The 23,792-nt window shown below is 43.4% G+C and overlaps 1 protein-coding gene across 5 annotated transcripts in view; it reads right to left on the bottom strand.

The window, feature by feature from the left end:
* LOC140186119 (protein crumbs homolog 1-like) overlaps positions 1-23,573 on the bottom strand; it is a 162,926-nt gene extending 139,353 nt beyond the window's left edge. For all 5 annotated transcript variants that reach the window (XR_011882787.1, XM_072240024.1, XM_072240021.1 and 2 more), the window contains exon 1: positions 23,376-23,573. Coding sequence is in view for 4 of the 5 variants with exons in the window: in XM_072240024.1 (XP_072096125.1) it covers positions 23,376-23,439 (64 nt within the window). In the remaining variant the exon portion in view is untranslated. The remainder of the gene's footprint in view (positions 1-23,375) is intronic.
* Between the last annotated feature and the right edge of the window lie 219 nt (positions 23,574-23,792).

The raw sequence follows: 23,792 nt of genomic DNA, 5'->3' as shown, positions 1-23,792 counted from the left end.
ATCGATTGGGCTCACCAATGACATTCAGGATGGGATTTGCTGTCCTTACCCAATCTGGTCTGAATGTGAACATGAAAGATGATGGAAATTGAGTTCAACTTGAAATTTGATAGGGAGAAAGTAAAGTCTGATGTAGCTGTATTTCAGTGGAGTAAAGAAAATTACAGTGGTATGAGAGAGAAGTTGGCAAGTTATCTGGAAGGAGCTGCAGGCAGGGATGACAGCAGAGCAACAATAGAGTAAGTTTCTGGGAAAAGTGAGGAAGGTGCAGGACGGATGTATTCCAAGAACAAAGAAATGCTCAAATGGCAAAATAGTACAACCGTGGCTGACAAAGGAAGTCAAAGCTAATGTAAAAGCAAACGAGAGGGCATACAACCAAGCAAAAATGACTAGGAAGATAGGATTGGGAAGCTTTTAAAAACCTACAGAAAGCAACTAAAAAAATCATTAGAAAGGAAATGATGAAATATGAAAGGAAGCTAGCAAGCAATATCAAAATGGATACTAAAAGCCTTCTCAAGTATGTAAAAAATAATAAAAGAGATGAGAGTGAATATAGGACCGCTAAAAAATGAGGCCAGAGAAGGCAGAGGAACTAAATGTGAAGGATGAGAAGTGAGTGCAGTTACTATTACAAGGAGAAGGTGCTCAAAAAGCTGAACAACCCAAGGGTACATAAGTCACCCAGACCAGATGAACTGCACCCTAGGGCTCTGAAAGGCAGCGTTGGAGATTGTAGAGGCATTAGCAATGATCTTTCAAAAATTATTGGACTCTAGCATGGTCACTTCACTCTTTAAGAAAGGAAGAAGGCAGCAGAAAGGAAATTGTAGAGCAGTTAGCCTGAGCTGAGTGATTGGGAAGACGTTAGAGTCAATTGTTAAGGACGAGGTGATGGAGTACTTGGTGACACAGGACAAGATTGGACAAAGTCAACATGGTTTCCTGAAGGGAAAATCTTGCCTGACGAACCTATTCTTTGAGGAGATTACAAGTAGGATAGATAAAGAGGATGCAGTGGGTGTTGTATATTTGGACTTTCAGAAGGCCTTTGACAAGATGCCACACATGAGACTGCTTACCAAGTTAAGAGCTCATGGTATTACAGGAAAGTTACTAACATGGTAAAGTATTGGCTGACTGGTGGGAGGAAAAGGATCCTTATCTGGTTGGCTGCCAGTGGTGTTTCGCAGGGGTTGGTGTTGGGACCCCTTCTTTTTATGCCGTATATCAATGATTTAGATGATGGAATAGATGGCTTTGTTACCAAGTTTGCGGATGATACAAAGATTGGTGGAAGGGCGGGCAGTGTTGAGGAAACAGGAAAGTTGCAGAAGGGCTGTGATAGATTAGGAGAATGGGCAAAAAAGTGGCAAATGAAATACAATGTTGGAAAAGTGCATGGTCATGCACTTTGGTAGTAGAAATAAATGTGTGGACAATTTTCTAAATGGGGAGAAAATCCAAAAATCTGAGATGCAAAAGGACTTGGGAGTCCTTGTGAAGAACAACCTAAAGGTTACCTTGCAGGTTGAGTTGGTGGTGAGGAAGGCAAATGCAAGGTTAGCATTCATTTCAAGAGGTCTAGAATACAAGAGCAGGGATGTGATGCTGAGGCTTTATAAGGCACTGGTGAGGCCTCACCTTGAGTACTGTGAACAGTTCTGGGCTCCTCATCTAAGAAACGATGTGCTGACATTGGAGAGGTTCAAGGGAGGTTCACAAGAATGATTCCAGGAATGAAACTGTTATCACATGAGGAACGTTTGATGGCTCTGGGTCTGTACTCGCTGGAATTCAGAAGGACAAGAGGGGATCTCATTGAAACCTGTTGAGTGTTTAAAGGCCTAGACAGAGAAGATGCAGAAAGGATGTTTCCCATGGTGGGGGAGTCTAGGGCAAGGGGGCACAGCCTCAGGCTAGAGGAGCACCCATTTAAAACGGTTGCAGAGAAATTTCTTTAGCAAGGGAGCGGTGAATCTGTGGAACTTATTACTACAGGCAGCTGTGGAGGCCAGATCGTTGGGTGTATTTAAGGCAGAGATTGATAGGTTCTTGATTGGACACGGCATCAAAGGTTATGGGGAGAAGGTATGGTAATGGAGTTGAGGAAGGGGAGAAAGGATCAGCCATGATTGAATGGCAGAGCAGACTCGATGGTCCAATTGGCCTAATTCTTCTCCTATGTCTTATGGTCTCATAAATCCAGAGCAATGCACACACTCAAAATGCTGAAGGAACTCAGTAGGTTGGGCAGCGTCTATGGAGAAAAGTTGACATTTCAAGCCAAGACCCTACATGCAACTTCCGAATGTTCCTTAACTGCCCTGGGGTATGACCTGGTGTCCACCTAATCCAATGGCACGTAAGGATAGGCAAAAAATGCTGGCCTTGCTACACCCAGGTCCTGAAAAGTAATTTTTTTTGAAAAAGACTGTAATTGAAAAGGAAAATGGAAAATGTTCTTTTCTTCTTTGGAGCAGAGGATGAGATGTGACAGTTCTGAATGTTATTTGCTTACTTTTATTGTTGGCACAATTAGTTTTTTTACCTGCAAATTGGGTCTTTTTTAATGCCTCTACAATTCACATATTTATACATATAACCCACAATGAATAATATACATACATACACACACACACACACACACAATTACTCAAACAATACTAAATACACAACACATACATACTTTAATAAAATCAATTTTGAGGCAAGGGTTGGATTGATCTTGGAGTGGGTTAAAAGGTTGGCACAAAATTGAGGGCCAAAGACCTCGATTGTTCCATGTTCTACGTGAAATGGAAGAATTGTAGGGTGGTTTGCTTAGATAAACAGGATTTATAGAGCAACGAACTGACAGAGCTGGAGAAGCTGTGGCAGGTGAAAGCATCTATTGATTAAGTTTAGGAGTAAGCAACAAGCCTAAACAGGAGGTGTGCAGAGAATGATTTGGATTATAGGCCAAATTGAGGTTGTGGGGGCTGTTTCCCTATGAATTACTCAATTCTTGTAAGATCCAATGAGGTGTTAGTGACAACTTACCAGGCAAGATTTAGTGAAAGGTAAGTACTAGATTCTGAAATACAATGTCTTCTTTCTAATTAAATTGGGACATAATGATATAAATAAGCGCTGAAAGATAGTTTTTTTTAAAAGACTTTCTTTTGTCACAATATCTGTGGCCCTGACAAAGCAAATGTCTTTATTTTCTTTACTTTACTTTTACTTTACTTTATTGTCACCAAACGATTGATACTAGAGCATACAATCAACAAACTGTGACATCAGAGTCTTAATCCTCTTTTGAGAGAGATTTACCCAGAGAGATTAAGAGCACAATTCACAGTGTGCTGCATGGCTAAATATAATGCTTGTACAATATGTGAGCTCTGATATTTTATTAAGGAAAAAGATATTCTATTCCCTTTACTACTGCTTCTCCAAAATGCAAGTCTGCCACCAGGGGAGACTGAGGACAATACATTCATAACTTGACTGAGACAAAGTTGGGATGTTTTGAAACTGTAAGAGTGCTTTCATGATGGTTTTGTGTTTGAAACTGACTTGCAGAACTTTTCAAAAGATTAAAGATGAGTTTTATTGGTCATACGTACATTGAAACATAGAGTGACATATGATGTTTGCGTCAATGACCAACAGTCCCAGGGATGCGCTGGAGACAGCCCACAAGCATCACCACACTCCTGGTGACAACATAGCATGCCCACAACTTGCTAACCCTAACCTGTAAGTCTTTGGAATGTGGGAGGAAACCGGAGCACCCGGAGGAAACACACACACACAGTCACAGGAAGTATGTACATTCTGTACAGTGGTGAGAATTGAACCCCAATCTTTTCATCACTAGTACTGTAAAACATTATGGGAACCACTAGACTACCAGGAAGGCCTTTTTGCAGCTACCATCAGGCAGTACAGAAACCTGAAGTCACACCCCACCAGGATCAAGAACAGCTACTTCCTTTCAACTATTCAGTCCTTGAACCAACCAGCACAACCCCAGTCACTACTCTCAGTATAGCAACACTGTGATCACCTTGATCACTGCACTAAAATTGAATTTTCTGTTCTAATTATGTTCTTTCTTGTAAAAATTGAGCAAATTAATTTATAAATAATTGATGTTTTTCTTGTGAATGCTGTTTATCTTATGCTCCGTGCATGTAATGCTTCTGCAAGTAAGTTTTTCATTGCACCTGCATTTATGAACTTCTATAGATGGACAATGAACTCAAAATGGAAGATTAACATTTTTGGGAAAATTAAGCAGAATCTGTAGTCTTGCTGCTTCTTAAATTAGAGGTATTGACAAAGTAATAATAATTAAAATTTTTAATATTTACTATCAATTTGTAATCCAGGGAGCGGGAAGCGCAGAATCAAATATCACTGTTATGATTGTACGTTCTAGTATCAATTGTCTGGCAACAATCAAGTATAAAGTATAAGTATGTGCTAAACTGAGGCTGAGGTCTGCAGTCAACGGCTCCTGAATCAGCCTGCTGCAGACTTCGTGTCTGTAGACCCATTTTTCTGAACTTCAGTTCTGAATGCTGTTTGCTTACTTTTATTGCTTGCAGGGTTTTTCTTTTCTCTGCACATTGGGTGTTTGACAGTCTTTTTTTTTAGATGGGTTCCCTTAGGTTACTTTGTTTTGTGGCCGCCAGTAAGGAGACTAATCTCAAGGTTGTATATAGTATACATACTTCGAACTTTGTTCCCACCATCGTATCCCTTCACAGTGAAACCCTGATCACTTGTGGTTCCATTCCAGTTTCCATAAATCCACAGCCTCGTACTCTCAAGAGAGGGTCCAGAGGAGGTTTATGATCATTATCTCGGGAATGAAAGGGTTAATGTACGAGTAGTGTATGATGGCTCTGCGTCTGTACTCGCTAAAGTTTAAAAGAATTGGGGGGGTGGTTTAGGGAAATGTATCGAACATTAAAAGGCCTAGATAGAGTAGATGTGGAGAAGATGTTTCCTGTGGTAGGAGAGTCTAGGATCAGAGGACACAGTTACAGAATAGAACAACACCCCCCTTAATACAGAGATAAAGAAGAATTTCTTTAGCTAGAGGGTGGTGAATCCGTGGAATTGAGTGTCACAGACATCTGTGGAGGCCAAGCCACTGGGTACTTTTAAAGCAGAGGTTGATAGGTTCTTGGTTAGTAAGGGCTTCAAAGGTTACAGGGAAAAGTCAGGAGAATGGGGTTGAGAGGGATAATAAATCAGCCATGATGGAATGGTAGAGCAGACCTGATGGGCCGAATGGCCCAATTCTGCTCCTACGTCCATTGGTCTATTGTCTATAGTAAATAACATTAGAATTTACAAGTTCACTTGTTGGCATCTCTGTAGTTGTCCAAACCTGGCTTTTTGAGAAGCACACCACCATGGAGCTCGTGACTCTGTCCTCAGTTACCAAGGACCCAATTTCTGGAATTCCTTTCTGAACCCCCTTCTCTTTGTAGACATTCCTGAGCAGGGTGGCGAACCTGTGGCACATGTGCCTATGATGGCATCATATCATCACATACGAAGCGCCAGTATTATACCGTTTGCTTTTTAAACTTTTTCATAAATGCACCTTATTATTTATTAATTTATTTGTGGTAATGTTGCTTTATGTGTTGTGTTGTGCACCTTGGTCCAGAAGAATATTGTCTCATTTGGCAGTATACAGGTGCACAGTTGAATGACGATAAACTTGACCTTGGGACACACAAAAACATTTGTCAGCAGCAGCATGCAGGATCACCCCTTGTTTCTTTAAACCCATAGATAATAAAAATATATCTAGTAATTATCTTTTCTGCCAAATGAAACAGCATTTTTTACAACCCAAGAGCTGTAAGATATTTCCTTTAAAAAGTCCATAGCAGTTGTTACTAATTCATTAATCAATTTTCAAAATTACCATGGCATGAGAGAGAATTTTTTTTAAACAATCATCACCGTTTTGGGCACATGCTCTCAAAAAGATTCGCTACACCTGCCCTAGGTCCTGTTTTCATTGCCCTCTCTCCAAACATCTCAGTGGATCATTTCAGTTCCTGTTGGCTAAGGTCACCATCAAGGTTGACCAAGGTTACCAAGGTAAAGATGCTATACAAATTCACATTATTTTTGTTGCAGCCTACATGCCTGCAACCTTGGGAGTGATAGGTAGTTTGTAGTCCCCCAGGTTCAGTGATAAACAGAAAGCTTTCATGAGAGCATTGGCCAGAAAGAACGACAATCAGTGAACAGGAATGGATCTAGTCATGTTGTGAGACTGTTCTTGCAGCCTCCATTTTGTGAACTGTTTGATCAACTGATTCTTGCTTCGGGATAACTTAATCAGAGCAATTGAATGTGGAAGCAAGGAGTTCAGCTAATGACCTGCTAAACCTAAAACTGTTCTCAACCAAGAAGCTTTTTAATATGTAAAGTGGCAGGTTTGCAGGAGGAGCAATCTGTAATCTCGTTAGACTCAGTGTCTGCATCACCTGGTTTGAGCCAGAGTTGAGGAGAACAAAGGGTACGAAGCTGAGGGCAAAGGCCATAGAACAATACTGATTGTAGCTTTAGACCAGAGACAATCAGGTGACCCAGGTCTCTCAGGTGATCTCAAGCCACCGAGATCGAAGTGCAGCATTTGAACTGGTGAGGGAAGAGTGAAAAAAATGAGAGGTTTAGAATGCAAATGAGCGACTACTCTCCGGAGACCAACCAACGCAGATGTACAGGACCTCCACATTGTACATGTGGAGATTAGATTAGGAACACGTATTCTTTGACTGTTCACAGAGGGTTAGAGAAACTTAGTAAGTCTGCACACAGGTATTCGGTTGTGTAAATTCACATGGTTTTCAGTTGAGACAATAAGGTACCAGTCAGTAAATACACCTCATATACCATCTAGGTAGTCTCCAGCCCCTTGGTATGAACATAGAATTCTCCAACTTCTGGTAATTCCCTCCCCCTCCCTTCCTCTATCCCAGTTTCACTCTGCCCCCTCCCCCAGCTGCCTATCACCTCCCTCATGGTTCCGCCTCCTTCTACTACCCATTGTGTTTTCCCCTATTCCTTCTTCACCTTTCCTGCCTATCACCTCCCTGCTTCCCCTCCCACACCCCTTTATTTTTCCCCTTACTGGTTCTTCACCTGGCACCTACCAGCCTTCTCCTTCCCACCCTCCCCCCCCCACCTTCTTTATAGGGCCTCTGCCTCCTCCCTCTTCAGTCCTGACGAAGGGTTCCGGCCCAAAACATTGACTGATCGTTTCCACAGATGCTGCCCGACCTTCTGAGTTCCTCCAGCGTGTTGTGAGTGTTGCTTTGACCCCAGCATCTGAAGATTATTTTGTGTTTAGTAAATACAGATTCTCTCTGTGCCTAACTGATCATTATTACTAAGGGGTAATCCTTTTAATAAGTGTATACTACCATCTCTGCCCTCTCATCAATCTCCCATGGTAACCATTACAGGAGAAGCTGCTGCATTCAAATATTTTACTGACCCTCTTGGTGTCACCTTATGCACATCATTGTTCAGCATTGTGATATGAAGGGCAGCGATGCAAAAAGATCTTGTAACCCAATACCATAGAGCTGATGAGTTAACCAGCTAGAAAGGAAGGGCTGATAGATGTGGCTGGGTTCACTCCTCAGCCCTGCAAAGACGCACAATGCTGGCGGTAGTAGACAGAAGGGCACTTGACTCCGAGTTGTCAGACTGACCCTTCTGAAAAAAAATCACCAGCCACATGATAAGCAGCTGTTTGTAACATATCTCTGCAAAATATACTTCACCCGAAACCTAGTCAGGTGAAGTATATTTTTCCTACAACACACATCAAATTTGCTGGTGAACGCAGCAGGTCAGGCAGCATCTCTAGGAAGAGGTACAGTCGACGTTTCGGGCTGAGACCCTTCGTCAGGACTAACTGAAGGAAGAGCTAGTTACTATCCCTCCCCCCTCCTGTCTATCATTTTGGATCTCCTCCTCCCCCTCTCACTTTCAAATCTCTTACTAGCTCTTCCTTCAGTTAGTCCTGACGAAGGGTCTCGGCCCGAAACATCGACTGTACTTCTTCCTAGAGATACTGCCTGGCCTGCTGCGTTCACCAGCAACTTTGATGTGTGTTGCTTGAATTTCCAGCACCTGCAGAATTCCTCGTGTTTATATATTTTTCCTACACCGAGTTCTCGCACCAAAACTAAAAAATCAATGATTAACTTTATTCGCCAGATAAATTTACATGTATTAGGAATTTGTTGAGGTGTGTTGGCACGATATGCAACAAAAAACAACGTTCAACAATTATAAAGAATTATATAAAAAAATGAAGTTAGAGGGTTAAAGGGCAGATATGGAATAAAATGTGTACAAATACCAGTCTGTAGACACAACTACCAGATAGGGAAACCATCTGCAACTCACAATGTCTAAAGCAGGCTCACAACATCGTGATGGGCTCATCACACCCTTGTTCAATCTCCTGCCATCCAGGAAACATCCTTGCACAGAAATCCAGACTGAAAACCCACTTTCTCCCCAGGGCTGTCATGCAACTCAACAATGCTCCACCCAAAGTCCATAGCACTATGGACAATCTCCAAGTGCGATACATGGGCATATGTAACATTTGGGTTTTAATGGGACAGTTCCGGGAGTATGAGGAACGTTTGTCCGTTCTTGCACTGTATTCCTTGGAGTTTAGAAGAATGAGGGGAGACCTCATAGAAACACTTCGAATGTTAAAAGGCATGGACAGAGTGGATGTGGCAAAGTGGTTTCCCATGATGGGGGAGTCTAGTACGAGAGGGCATGATTTAAGGATTGAAGGGCGCCCATTCAGAACGGAAATGCGAAGAAATCTTTTTAGTCAGAGGGTGGTGAATCTATGGAATTTGTTGCCTCGGGCAGCAGTGGAGGCCAAGTCATTGGGTGTATTTAAGGCAGAGATTGATAGGTATCTGCATAGCCAGGGCATCAAAGGTTATGGTGAGAAGACGGAGGAGTGGGACTAAATAGGAGAATGGATCAGCTCATGATAAAATGGCGGAGCAGACTCGATGGGCCAAATGGCCGACTTCTGCTCCTTTGTCTTATGGTCTTACCAGAGCTCTGATTTTTTTTAAAATTCAGCCTTAATTCTTGATTCTGTTGTATTTGGTCATTGTATTTTATAAAATGGGCAAGTGCAACACTTGAATGGGGCAGCCACTGTTCCTTCTAACTTTGCAGTTGTTTGTTTTAATTCAGTTTCAATTTAGATGTCGCTCTAACTAACTTCGACATTATTTTAAATGTAGTCACTGAGTGTTTGGTGGTTGAATTGCCAGTTTGCAGCTTTAGAGCGGCACTGTAATCTCATTATTCTCAGCAATGTCAACAAAGCTCTAATTTAAGTGAATTTAGAGTGTAAACAGCATTATAAAAAATGGTTTTATGTTTTTTATGAAACCAACAGAGAGAGTGGGTAGTGGGGGCAGGGCTAACTAGATTAACTGCCTGGGAGAAGAAAGTTTTAAAATGGTGTGAAGTCTTTGTTTTAACAGCGCCATAGACTCTCCAGAAGGGAGCTTCTGAAAAAAAAAAGGCATTTGTAGGGTGGGCAGTGGTCCACAATGATTTTTCCTGCCTGTTTCTATGCCCTTGCAAAATGTCACAGAAACTGAACTAGTTCATAGTCACGAGGCTCCGTCCTGAAAACCTAGACCACTTTGTTATTAATTCTCTGATCACTGCATGACTAGTTTCCTAACAGTTATATAAAGAATAAAGGGGAGATGAGAGTTGATATTGGACAACTGGAAAATGATGGGGGTGGGGTAGTAATGGGGGACAAAGAAATGGCAGATGAACTTAATGAGTACTTTGCATCTACCTTCACTATGGAAGACACTAGCAGTGTGCCAGAGGTCCATGAGCATCAGGGAGCAGGAGTGAGTGCCATTGCTATTACAAAGAAAAAGTGCTGGCAAATTCAGAAGTCATAAGGTAGATAGTCACCTGAATCAGATAGACTACATCCCAGAGGTGTGAGAGAGATTGCTGAAGAGATAATGGATGCATTGGTCATGATCTTTCAAGAATCACTTGATTTTGGTCTGGTCCCAGAGAACTGGAAAATTGGAAATGTCACTCCATTCTTTAAGAAGGGAGGAAGACAAAAAAGAAGAAATTATAGGCCAGTTAGCCTAACCTCAGTGGTTGGGGGGGGGGGACAAAGGAGAAGCAGTGGATGTCATTTACTTAGATTTTCAGAAACCATTTGACAAGGGGCCACACGAGGTTGCTTAACAAGATAAAATCCTCTAGTGTTACAGGAAAGATACTAGCATGGATAGAGGAATGGCTGATAGGCAGAAGGCAGTGAGTAGGAATAAAAGGGGCCTTTTGTGGTTGGCTGCCAATGACTATTGGTGTTCCTCAGGGGTCAGTATTGGAAACGCTACTTTTCACAATGTTTAACAATGATTTGGATAATGGAATTGATGGTTTTGTGGCAAAGTTTTCAGATGATACAAAGATAGATGGAGAGGTAGGTGTATAAAATGATGAGAGGCATCGCGTAGATAGTCAGAGGCTTTTTCCCAGGGCTGAAATGGCTAACATGAGAGGGCACAGTTTTAAGGTGCTTGGAAGTAAGTACAGAGGAGATGTCGGGGTAAGTTGTTATTGTTGTTGTTTTTACGCAGAGCATGGAATGGGCTGCCAGTGACGGTGGTGGAGGTGGATACGACAGGGTCTTTTAAGAGACTCCTGGATAGGCACATGGAGCTTAGAAAAATAGAGGGCTATGGGTAACCCTAGGTAATTTCTAAGTAAGTACATGTTCAGCACAGCATTGTGGGCTGAAGTATTGAGCTGTAGTTTTTCTATGTTTCTATGTGCTGAGGAATCAATGCAGTTATAGCAGGACTTAGACAAATTGGAAGAATGGGCAAAAAAGTGGCAGATGAAAGACAGTGTTGGGAAATGTACGATAATGCATTTTCGTAAAAGGAACAATAGTACAGACTATTATCTAAATGGGGAGAAAAATTCAAACATCAGAAGCACAGAGTCCTCGTGCAAGACTCCCAGAAGGTTAATTCACAGACCAAGTCTGTGGTAAAGAAGGCAAATGCATTATTGGCATTTATTTTAAGCGGAATAGAATATGAAAGCAAGGAGATAATGCTGAACCTTTATGAGACAATAGTCAGGCCGCACTTGGATTATTGTCAACAGTGTTGGGCCCCTTATCTAAAAAGGGATGTGTTGTCATTGGACAGAGTCCAGAGGAGGTTTATGAGGATGATTCCAGGAATGAAGAGGTTAACATCTGAGGAGCATTTGATAGCTTTGGGCTTGTACTCACTGGAATTTAGAAGAATGCATGGGGATCTCATTGAAACCTACCGAATGTTGAAAGGACTAGATGAGGTGCATGTGGAGAGGATGTTTCCTCTGGTGGGGGTATCCAGAACTAAAGGGCACAGCCTCAAAACCGGGGGGGGGGGGGGCGACCTTTTAGAACAGAGGTAAGGAGGAACGTTTTTTCAACAAAGAGTGGTGAATCAGTGGAATGCTCTGCCACAGACTGCGGTGGAGGCCAAGTCCGTGGGTACATTCAAAGCAGAAGTCGATGGATTCCTGGTTGGTCAGGACATCAAAGTTATAAGGTGAGAGGGCAGATGTATGGGGTTGAATGGGATCTGGGATCAGCCACGATGAAATGGCAGAGCAGACTCGATGGGCTGAATGGCCTAATTCTGCTCCTATGTCTTATGGTCTAATCATGTAGATATCCGTATACTTCGCTGGTGATGCATTCAGCGTGTGTGATTTCCTGTTCATCTGCCCACTTCACTGCTACGTCTCCCGTGGTGACAATTTAGGCCCTTCTGTACTACCTCAATGTACGTATGTGTGAAATGATCTGCCTGCACAGCATGGCTGAAATGTCACAACACTTGTGTACTGTCCCCAGTACATCCTCACACCTGTGTTGGTTATTGATGCAAACAACATTTGTACATAATAGACCTCACCAGTTCCCCACCACCACTACCCTCCTCCGGTTGGCAGAACTGGTTCTCACACTTAATAACTTCTCTTTTGGCTCTTCCCACTTTCTTCAGACTAAGGGTGTAGCTATGGGAACCCGCATGGGACCCAGCTACGCCTGCCTCTTCATTGGTTATGTGGAACAGTCTGTGCTCCAAACCTATTCTGGTACTGCTCCCCAACTTTTCCTTCGGTACATTGACGACTACATTGGTGATGCTTCCTGCACCCATGCTGAGCTCGTCAATTTCAGCAACTTTACTTCAAACTTCCACCCAGCCCTCAAATTCACTTGGTCTATCTCAGACACTTTTCTCCCCTTTCTCGATGTCTCAGTCTCCATCTCTGGAGACAGACTGTCCACTGACATCTTCTACAAGCCCACTGACTCTCATAACTACCTCAACTATATCTCTTCCCACCCCGCCACATGCAAAAATGCCATTCCATATTCCCAGTTCCTCCGTCTCCGCCGCATCTGCTCCCAGGATGAGGCTTTCCGTTCCAGGACATCTCAAATATCCTCTTTCTTTAAGGATGGTGGTTTCCCTTCTGCCGTCATCAATGATGCCCTCACCTGCATCTCCTCCATTTCCCGCACTTCAGTCCTCACCCCATCCTCCTGTCACCACAACAGGGACAGAGTTCCCCTTGTCCTCACCTACCACCCCACCGGCCTCCGGATCCAGCACGTTATCCTCCGCAACTTCCGCCACCTTCTACAGGACCCCACCACTAAGCACTTCTTTCCCTCTCCACCCCTCTCCACTTTCCACAGGGATCGGTCCCTCCGCGACTCTCTGGTCCACATGTCCCTCCCCACGGATCTCCCACCTGGCACTTATCCCTGTAAGCGAAGTGCCACACCTGTCCCTACACCTCCTCTCTCACTAACATTCAGGGCCCCAAACAGTCCCTCCAGGTGAGGCAACACTTCACTTGTGAGTCTGTTGGGGTCATTTATTGCATCCGGTGCTCCCGGTGCGGCCTCCTCTACATCGGTGAGACCTGACGCAGATTGGGGGACCGCTTCGTCGAGCACCTCCGCTCCGTCCGCCACAACAGACAGGATCTCCCGGTTGCCACCCACTTCAACTCTGCTTCCCAATCCCATTCAGATATGTCTATACATGGCCTCCTCTACTGCCATGATGAGGCTAAACTCAGGTTGGAGGAGCAACACCTCATATACCGTCCAGGTAGTCTCCAGCCCCTTGGTATGAGCATAGAATTCTCCAACTTCCGGTAATTCCCTCCCCCTCCCTACCCCTATCCCTATGTCACTCTGCCCCCTCCCCCAGCTACCTATCACCTCCCTCATGGTTCCGCCTCCTTCTACTACCCATTGTGTTTTCCCCTATTCCTTCTTCATCTTTCCTGCCTATCCCCTCCCTGTTTCCCCTCCCCCACCCCTGTATCTTTCCCCTTACTGGTTTTTCACCTGGAACCTACCAGCCTTCTCCTTCCCACCCTCCCCCCACCTTCTTTATAGGGCCTCTGCCCCCTCCCTCTTCAGTTCTGATGAAGGGTTCCGGCCCGAAACGTTGACTGATCATTTCCACGGATGCTGCCCGACCTGCTGAGTTCCTCCAGCATGTTGTGAGTGTCATTTTTCACTGTATGTTTCCATGTACATGTGATAAATAGAGCTAATCTATCCATCACTGAGAGTATTGGTTTATATGAATTATCTACGACATGTCTGAAACACAAGGGATTCTGCAGATGCCGGAAATCTTGAGCAACTCACACAAGCTGCTCCAGGAATTCAGCAGGTCAGGCAGCATCTATGGAAACAAATGAATTAGCATTTCTGATCAATGCCCTTCACTCAGAAATTCAAGTTCAGTTTATTGTCATTCAACTGTACAGTTGTACAACCAACTGAACCAATGTTCCTCCTGGCCAGGGTGCACAACACAATGCAAAGTCTATCACTACAAATAAATGAACAAACGAAAAAACTGTTGGAAAGCGAACATACTTTAAGTTGCAAAGAAGGGGAACGGAGGAGAAACAAACAGAACATCTGCGCAGGATGGAGAGCATGAGAAATGGGAATGAAGGTGGTAAAACTGCTGAGAAGAGGTGTAAACAGGAGCTGAACAAGGAGAGAAAGACTCATAGTAGCCAGTTTGCAGAAAATCCAAAATAAAAGAGAAAATGCTGGAGATATTTAACAGGTCAGGTAGAGTCCTTGAAGGGGATAACTTCACTCACCTTCATGAGAGGTAAGAGGCCGGAGTGGCGAATTGAAGAGGAGTTATATTTTGATTGTTTGCATCTGAAGGTGCAAATCTAAAAGGGGGTCAAAGCAGTGAGACGGCGGGGGGGGGGGTTACATTCTCAAGTTGTTAAAGGCAGCAGGGCGGGCTAAGCACCCTAAGGTGTCCTTGTAAATGGCGACATAGCACACAAAACAAGGAAGTGACATTACAACTTTAGAAAACACTAGTTAACCGCAATTGGGGCTTTGCATTGGGTGGAAATGGCTAATATGGGGGGCATAATTTTAAGGTGATTGGAGGAAAGTATATGAGAAACGAATGTCAGAGGAAAGTTATTTCACACAGAGACTGGTGGGTGCGTGGAACACCCTGCAAGGGGTGTTGGTAGATACATTAAGGACATTTGAGAAACTCCTAGATAGGCACACGGATGATAGAAACATGGCGGTCAATGTAGGAGGGAAGGGTTAGATTGATCTTGAATTAGTCTTAAAGCTCGGCACAACATTGTGAACCGAAAGGCCTGCACTGTGTTGTAATGTTCTTTGTTCAGTTATATATGCCAGACTTGGGAACAAAACATGAAGGCAGTTGAAAAATACAGAAAGGTTTACCAAAATGATCTCAGAAATTTACACACTTAAACATATAAATGGCAAATCTATGGGGAGAGAGGGATGTGGGATGGGACTAGTTGCTTTGCTCCAGTAAGGATCTAGCATAGACCTGATGAGGCGAATGGCCTCCTTTCTGCAACTCAGTGAGTGTGAAATCTGAATCTCAATGAATCTCTGCCAACTGATTTAACTACAGCCACATAGTGAGTTTAAAAATAAATTCACCTTCAGACCAGTGAATTAACAATACACAAACTCCACTGAGAAATCTGGCATATTGCTTCTCTAATCCTGGACTGTTCTGAAGGCAGAAGAATTGTTGTACCAGGACATAAAAGTCCATGATCATTTCTTCCAGTGTGTGGGGAATTAATGCACGCATAGAATCTTAAAACTTTCATCCCCCAGGCAGCTAATCTGATCAACCATTCTAGTTAGCTCCCCCACACCCCCCTCTATCTATTACCCCAGTCACTGAACTGTACTGTAAGCACTTTAAACCACTGTTTATAATTCTGTTTACATTGTAAATACATGCTGGGATTTATGTATTTATACACATTTTATTCTGGAACAAAATGTATCTGTACTTTAACCTTTAACTTCGTTTTTTATGTATACACAAGTCTTTATTCTTTTTAATTGTTGTATTTTTTTATATTGCAAGTCACCTCCTGACCAACACACCACAGCAAATTCCTAATATAGGTAAATTGCAAATGTTAGGGCTTCATAGCAGCATAGTGTGTCGCTGTTACAGCACATGGTGTTCCAGAATTCAGAGTTCAATTCCAGATCTGTACGAAAGTTTGTACATCCTTCCCGTGTGTGCGGAGGGGGGTTTCCTCCAGGTGCTCCAGTTTCCTCCCACAGTCCAAAGTCGTATTGGTTAGTACCATCATAAATTGTCCTGTGATTAGGCCAGTGTTACATAGGGATCATTAGGGTCTCTCTTCCTGCCATTACAGACATTTACACCACACGCTGCATCCACAAAGCAAACAGCATTGTGAAGGACCCCACGCACCCCTCATACAAACTCTTCTCCCTCCTGCCATCTGGCAAAAAGTTCCAAAGCATTCGGGCTCTCACGACCAGACTGTGCAACAGTTTCTTCCCCCAAGCCATCACACTCCTCAATACCCAGAGTCGAGTCTGACACCAACCCCACCCCCCCGCCACACACACACACACACACACACACACACACACACACACTCAACTGAACACCACTCCACTCCCTTTGCAATTTTTGCTCACTTCTTTCTCAATTCCTGCTAAAATATTGTTTACATTGTTTACATTTACATCATTATATTGTAATTTGTCCCTTACTGTACCTATTGTCTTGTATATTAATTATTGCACTGTCTTGCACTGTTTTGTGCACTTTATGTAGCCCCGTGTAGGCCTGAAGTCTAATGCAGTTTTGTGTTGTTTCAGGTAGTCTGGTGTAGTTTTGTGTTGTTTCAGGTAGCACCATGGTCCTGGAGGAACGCTGTTTCATTTTTACTGTGTACTGTACCAGCAGTTATGGTTGAAATGACAATACAAGCCACTTGACTTGATAGGTGGATTACAGCGCAGCACATCTCAGTGGGCTGAAAGTGGTTGACCCGTGCTGTATCTTTAAATAAAGTAAATAACTAAATGGTGAATAAAGTTTATCTTTGAGCACAGAACATTGAAATACAGCTCGAACCGCCGGCAAAACACAACAACACATTCAACTCAACAATCGCCTGTCAGATATAAAGAACCACTGTTACCCTGAAAGTCGTTGGAAGCCTTTGCATTCACCACCAGAAGATTCTTCTCTTTTCCATAGCAACCATTAATTGAAAAAACAGTGATGGGTTCTGGGGTGGATCAGTTGGAAAGCCTCATTGAATTCCCGGCTAATGAAGCCACTCAGAAAATCCAAAAGCATTCTTCAAACAACTTCCCCTTCCCCCACTGTACAAAAGTATTAGTTCTTCAGGAAAAACACTTGTTAAGTAGCCATAGAGACCACCAGAGCTGGGGAACAGAGAGAGGTAGGCGGCTGAAGTTTGTACCTAAGATATAGCATCGTTCAAAGTTCGAATTAAATATATGTCACTATATACCAACCCTAAGATTCATTTTCTTGTGGGCATTCACAGTAAATACAAAGAAACACAATAGAATCAGTGGAAGATCACACACAACATGACAGATGAACAAACGGTGTGCAAAAGGCAAATACAATAAATAAATAAACAATAAATAGAGCATATGAGATGAAGGTTTCTTGAAAGTGAGTCTACAGGTTGTCGGAACAGTTCAGCGTTGCGGTGAGTGAAGTTGAGTGAAGCTCTACCCTCTGGTTCAAGAGTCTGATAGTTGAGGAGTAATAACTGTTCCTGAACCTGGTGGTGCTCGGACTTCAACTACTGCACAGAGTCTTGTCATCTTCAGAAGTTTTCTGATGACTCTGCCATAGTTGGATGCATCAGCAAGGGAGATGAGGCTGAGTACAGGGCCACAGTAGGAAACTGTGTCACATGGTGTGAGCAGAATTATCTGCAGCTTAATGTGAAAAAGACTAGGGAGTTGGTGGTAGACCTGAGGAGAGCTAAGGCACTGGTGACCCCTGTTTCCAACCAGGGGGTCAGGGTGGACATGGTGGAGGATTACAAGTACCTGGGGATACGAATTGACAATAAACTGGACTAGTCAAAGAACACTGAGGCTGTCTACAAGAAGGGTCAGAACCATCTCTATTTCCTGAGGAGACTGAGGTCCTTTAACATCTGCTGGACGATGCTGAGGATGTTCTACGAGTCTGTGGTGGCCAGTGCTATCATGTTTGCTGTTGTGTACTGGGGCAGCAGGCTGAGGGTAGCAGACACCAACAGAATCAACAAACTCATTCGTAAGGCCAATGATGTTGTGGGGATGGAACTGGACTCTCTGACGGTGGTGTCTGAAAAGAGGATGCTGTCCAAGTTGCATGCCATCTTGGACAATGTCTCCCATCCACTACATAATGTACTGGTTGGGCACAGGAGTACATTCAGCCAGAGACTCATTCCACCGAGATGCAACAGAGAGCGTCATAGGAAGTCATTCCTGCCTGTGGCCATCAAACTTTACAACTCCTCTCTTGGAGGGTCAGACACCCTGAGCCAATAGGCTGGTCCTGGACTTATTTCCTGGCATAATTTACACATTACTATTTAATTATTTATTTATTGTTTTATTACTATTTAATTATTTATGGTGCAACTGTAACAAAAGCCAATTTCCCTCGGGATCAATAAAGTATGACTATGACTATGAGTCCTGAGGCTCCTGTATCTCCTTCCTGATGGCAGCAGCAAGAAGAGAGCATGGCCTGGGTGGTGGGGGTTTCTGATGATGGATGCTGCTTTCCTGTGACAGTCTCCATACTGATGTGTTCAATGGTGGGGAGGGCTTTACTGTGATAACCCGTGGTAACGTACAAGGAACATTACAGCACATTACAGGTCCTTCAGCCCATGACGTTGCACCATCAGTTTAACCTAATCCAAGATCAATCTAACTCTTCCCTTTCACATAGCCATCCGTTTCTCTTGCATCCATGTGCCTATCTAAAAGTTCCTTAATGTTACACATCCTTAATGGACAAATTCAACCTGTTAGAAATTACCAATTAAGTATCCTAAATCCTGTTCAGCTCCCAACAAATTGAACAAATTTTACTGACAGTTTCTATAACCAACCAGTTTACTGCGAGCTTAGTTTATTGAAAACTTTTGCATTTTTTTTGGAGATGCAACAACTCAGATGTTAACCTGCCGCATGACTAAGCGGTACAGGCACTGCGCTGCAGCCAATAGGAAGCCTCTGCAAAGGGCAGTCAAAACTGCCCAGCACATCACCAGCAACAGCCTGCCCATCAAGGACAGATATAGGTGCTGGAAAAGGGCCAGCAACATCATGAAGGCTCCCACCCACCCTACTCATGGACTGTTTGTCCCTCTCCCATCAGGGAGGAGGCTACGTAGCATCCACGTCAGGACTATCGGACTCACAAAGAGTAAGGCTGATCAACATCTCCACCTACTAACCCACCCCTCCACCGCCACCACTACCTTATCGTTTCCTGTCACTCCTGTGTCTAGTGTCACTTATTTGTCACATACATTAATGATCTGGATGATGGGGTGGTAAATTGGATGAGTAAGTATGCAGATAATACTAAGATAGGTGGAGTCGTGGGTAATGAAGTAGGTTTTCAAAGCTTGCAGAGAGATTTAGGCCGGTTAGAAGAGTGGGCTAAAAAATGGCAGGTGGAGTTTAATGCTGATAAATGTGAGGTGCTACATTTTGGTAGAACTAATCAAAATAGGACATACATGGTAAATGGTAGAGTATTGAAGAATGCAGTAGAACAGAGGGATCTAGGAATAATGGTGCATAGTTCCCTGAAGGTGGAATCTCATGTGGATAGGGTGGTGAAGAAAGCTTTTGGTATGCTGGCCTTTATAAATCAGAGCATTGAGTATAGGAGTTGGGATGTAATGTTGAAATTGTACAAGGCATTGGTGAGGCCAAATTTGGAGTATTGTGTACAGTTTTGGTCACCGAATTATAGGAAAGATGTCAACAAAATTGAGAGAGTACAGAGAAGATTTACTAGAATGTTACCTGGGTTTCATCACCTAAGTTACAGAGAAAGGTTGAACAAGTTGGGTCTTTATTCTTTGGAACGTAGAAGGTTGAGGGGGGACTTGATAGAGGTACTTAAAATTATGAGGGGGATAAGAGTTGACATGGATAGGCTTTTTCCATTGAGAGTGGAGGAGATTCAAACAAGAGGACATGAGTTGAGATTTAAAGGGCAAAAGTTTAGGGGTAACATGAGGGGGAACTTCTTTACTCAGAGAGTGGTAGCTGTGTGGAACGAGCTTCCAGCAGAAGTGGTTGAGGTAGGTTCGATGTTGTTGTTTAAGGTTAAATTGGACAACTATATGGACAGGAAAGGAATGGAGGGTGAGTGCAGGTCGGTGGGACTAGGTGAGAGTAAGAGTTCAGCACGGACTAGAAGGGCCGAGATGGCCTGTTGCCATGCTGTAATTGTTATATGGTTATTTATGGACATAGTATCAATGTATACAAGTCATCTTATGTATTTATATTTATTGTGTTCTTTATCTTATTGTGTTTTTTTGTGCTGCATCAGATCTGAAGTAAAAATTATTTCATTCTTTTTTACACTTGCGTACTGGAAATGACATTGAACAATCTTGAATGAACTTATATTAAGTTCCATAATATTTCAAACTTATTTTTCAAATGCATGCATTTATCATATGTTACCTAAAAATATAAAGTTCCATAAACATTCGTTATTTTTTTTCCAGACTACATTTATACCCACTACAGAAGCAGCTGAATCTGCCTTAACAATTAGAACAGACGTAGGCAGACGATTCTGCAGTGATTTAACAACTGGCGCACACAAGTACAGCTCAGGGCGTCAGAGTTCAGAGTTGAATTCCAGCATCGTCTGTATTCCCTCCCGTGTGTGTGTGGATTTCCTCCCTGTGCTCTGGTTTCCTCCCACAGAACAAAGATGTACCAGTTCAAAGTTAATATATGTCACCATAAACAAACCCCGAGATTCATTTTCTTGGGGCATAGTCAATAAATCCATAATCGAATATCCATAACAGGATCAATAAAAGACCACACCGATTGAGGTATTTAACCAGTGTGCAAAAGACAGCAAACTGAGCAAATGCTAAAAGAAGGAAATAAGAATAATAAATAAATAAACAATAAATATTGAGAGCATGAGATGAAGTGCCCTTGAACATTAGAAGTTTATTATCTTGTGATTAGGCTAGGGTTAAATCGCTGGGTTGCTGGGCAGCGCAGATTGGTGGGCCCGGAGTGCTTGTTCTGCACTGTCTCTCTAAATAAACAAATTCATCTAAATAAACAAATTCACATCCAACATCAAGGATAGGTTATTTAGAAGCTCCTGAGCCAGATTATGACAAGCTGCACACATATCACCTAATGGACTGAAGGGGAGAAAAGTAACAATCCAAGAAATGAAAATTTAGTTTTATTTAGAGATACAGCACAGAACAAGTCTCTCCAGCACTTCAGGCCACCCAGCGACTTAACCCTTAGTATAGGGCCACCCAGCCACCCATTGACTTAATCCTAACCTAATCATGGGACAATTTACAATGACCAATTATCCACTAAATTGTACAACTTGTAAAACACAAGAGATTATGTAGCTGCTGGAAATCCAGAGCAACACATGCAAGGAACACAGCAGGTCAGGCAGCATCTATGGAGAAGAATAAACAGTCAATGTTTCAGTTTGAGATTTCCCTCAGGACTGATGAAGGGTCTCAGCCTGAAACATTCACTGTTTATTCCTTTCCATATATGCTGCCTGACCTGCTGAGTTCCCCCAGCATTTTAAAAGTTACACAACTTGGCCTGATCTAATTTGGTCCACAGTGTATGCTTAACCATACAGCTCATCATCACTGTCTTCAATAAACATGTTTCCACCATTTCCATCTTCATCTCCAGTTCCTTGATCTGATCCTGCTCCAGGTTGACTACTGGATGGGAAACTGAAGCTGCCAGATGCACAACCCTGCTGCAGTGTTCGTGCTAACTTTTCACATTTTCAAATGTCATTGTCACTGACAGATTGATGTGCTGAATGTATTCTTCTTTCTCTTGAGCCCATCACCCTGAATGGGGCGGAGGCCGGAGACAGCAGCTCTCCAGAGTTCTCTATAAGGTCGATCAGCCCTGAGGCTTCTGATTGCACCACACGACTTCATAAGTCTTCGAGGTGAAGATCCTTGCTCTCCCAGGGATGAGGTCTTCGGAGGTTCTGTCGGTGTTTTTGTAGCTCTGGGTTTTTATAGCTCTGGGTTTTTATGGGATGTGGTTGCTAGCCCCATGTCCAACTCTCCCCTTTTCACAGCCAGGCTTGGGGCTATCCATGACAGAGTTGCAAAATGCACAACTTCCTAAAAATGATCCTCACATATTTCAGGAACTGGATCATCTTCCTCAACTTCCATTGCTGAAGGTTTACCAGGTCCTTCCACATCCAGACACCAGCAGCTGGAGCTGACTAAACCCCGCGGGCAGCAAACTGTCCCAGCAGAACTGATCATCTGTCACTGCTAGCTGCCCGCTCACACTCCCACTGTCACCCAAGCTTTCCGAACAGGCTTTCTGTGTCCTACGGAAACGGCTGATATGGTTTTACTCTTCCTAAAAAACCCGTGCAGAAACTTCCTTCACTGTGGTGTGATCAACCCTTCTGACCAACTTCTCAGTGAATGTTCCAGCAATTAGTGTAATAATCAAATTAAAACATTTAAAAGGACAAGTAGATCACACCCAGAATAGCAAGACCGTGTTTTTAACAATCAAGGTAATTAATCTTAAAGTCAAAGAGCCACCACAACACAGAAACAGGCCCTTTGGCCTATCTAGTCTGTGCCAAACTATTAATCTGCCTTGTCCCATCCACGTACCAATCCAAGTTACTCTGAAATGTTGCAATTGGGCCCACATCCACCACTTGCGCTGGCAGCTGGTAACATTCCACACCCTTGCCACCCTCCGAGCGAAGACGTTCCCCTTAAACATTTCACTTTCCACCCTTCACCATCACTCTCAATATCTTGGGGACATTAGAGACCCTCTCTTTTTGTTGTGCGGTTGGTTCATGTGTAACCTGAGAGAGGTGTACAAGATGATAAGAGGCATAGATCAACTGGACAGCCAGAAACTTTTTCCCAGGGCAAAAATGTCTCATACCAGGGGGGAGCATAGCTTTAAGGTGATTGGCAGAAAGTATGGAGGAGATGTCCGACGTGTTTTTTTCAGACCAAGAGGGCTGGGGGTGTGGAATGCGCTGCAGGGGTGGTGGTAGAGGCAGGGGCATTAGGGGCACTCTTAGACAGGTACATCCAAGGGGGAGAGCAATGTGGGAGGGAAGGGTTAGACTGATCTCAGAGTAGGTTAAGAGGTCGGCACAACATCATGGACCGATGTTCTGACAGAAAACGTCTTCCATCCCTTCCTCCCGAGCACTGGATTTTAGTTCGCTAATTGCCAGGCAACGGTAAGTGGCGTAACCTTGGTTACTGAAAGGAATGACTGCGTAGTTTTTGTTTTCAGAAGTTAAGAGGTTCACATTTTCAAAACTACTTGTATACTGCTGATGAACAGGGCAGTTAATCGCAAACAGTGCAAAATTCACTTTGTTAGCAAGCTATTTCGCTTCAGTATTAACCTCACATAGAAGATAAATAACTGTAACAGTCCAGCTTAATGCTCAAGTAATAAAGTCCTTGCTAATTGACCAGCCCGCTCCTGGCTCCCACTGTTACCCGCACAGAGCTGGACTTCAGCTCAACAGAGCTGGTTAAGAAAGTTCAGTGCGAAGTAGACCTACCCCAAAAGAAGAGGGACATCAGAGAAACCACGGGAGAACAGGAAGACCCTCGCTTTCCTTCCATGGTTATCTTGCTGCAGACAGGCTAGAGATGCTGTATGAGAGAGTATGTAACAGCCCCCGCACCCAGCTGCTTCTCCCGCATGTCCTTCGAAATCTGATCGCAAAGTGATGGGAAGAGTTTCACAAGCACCCCGTGCCCAGTTACATCAGGGAACACCAATGATACTCTGGCCCTGTCCACTGGCCCCGGCTTCACTCAACCCGTTACAGCATTTTGTAATATGTGGTCTGGATTCCTGCACTGGACCGGGTTGCTGATGTCCAACGGATTGAAGACTGTTTAATGTTATTTCCAGTACACAAGTGTATAGGAGGATGAAATAGCTGTTACTCTGGATCCGAAGCAGCTCATAA

Source organism: Mobula birostris, chromosome 22 (assembly GCF_030028105.1).
Source record: "Mobula birostris isolate sMobBir1 chromosome 22, sMobBir1.hap1, whole genome shotgun sequence".
NCBI classification, from domain to species: domain Eukaryota; kingdom Metazoa; phylum Chordata; class Chondrichthyes; order Myliobatiformes; family Myliobatidae; genus Mobula; species Mobula birostris.
This window is presented reverse-complemented; position numbering and strand designations above follow the sequence as displayed.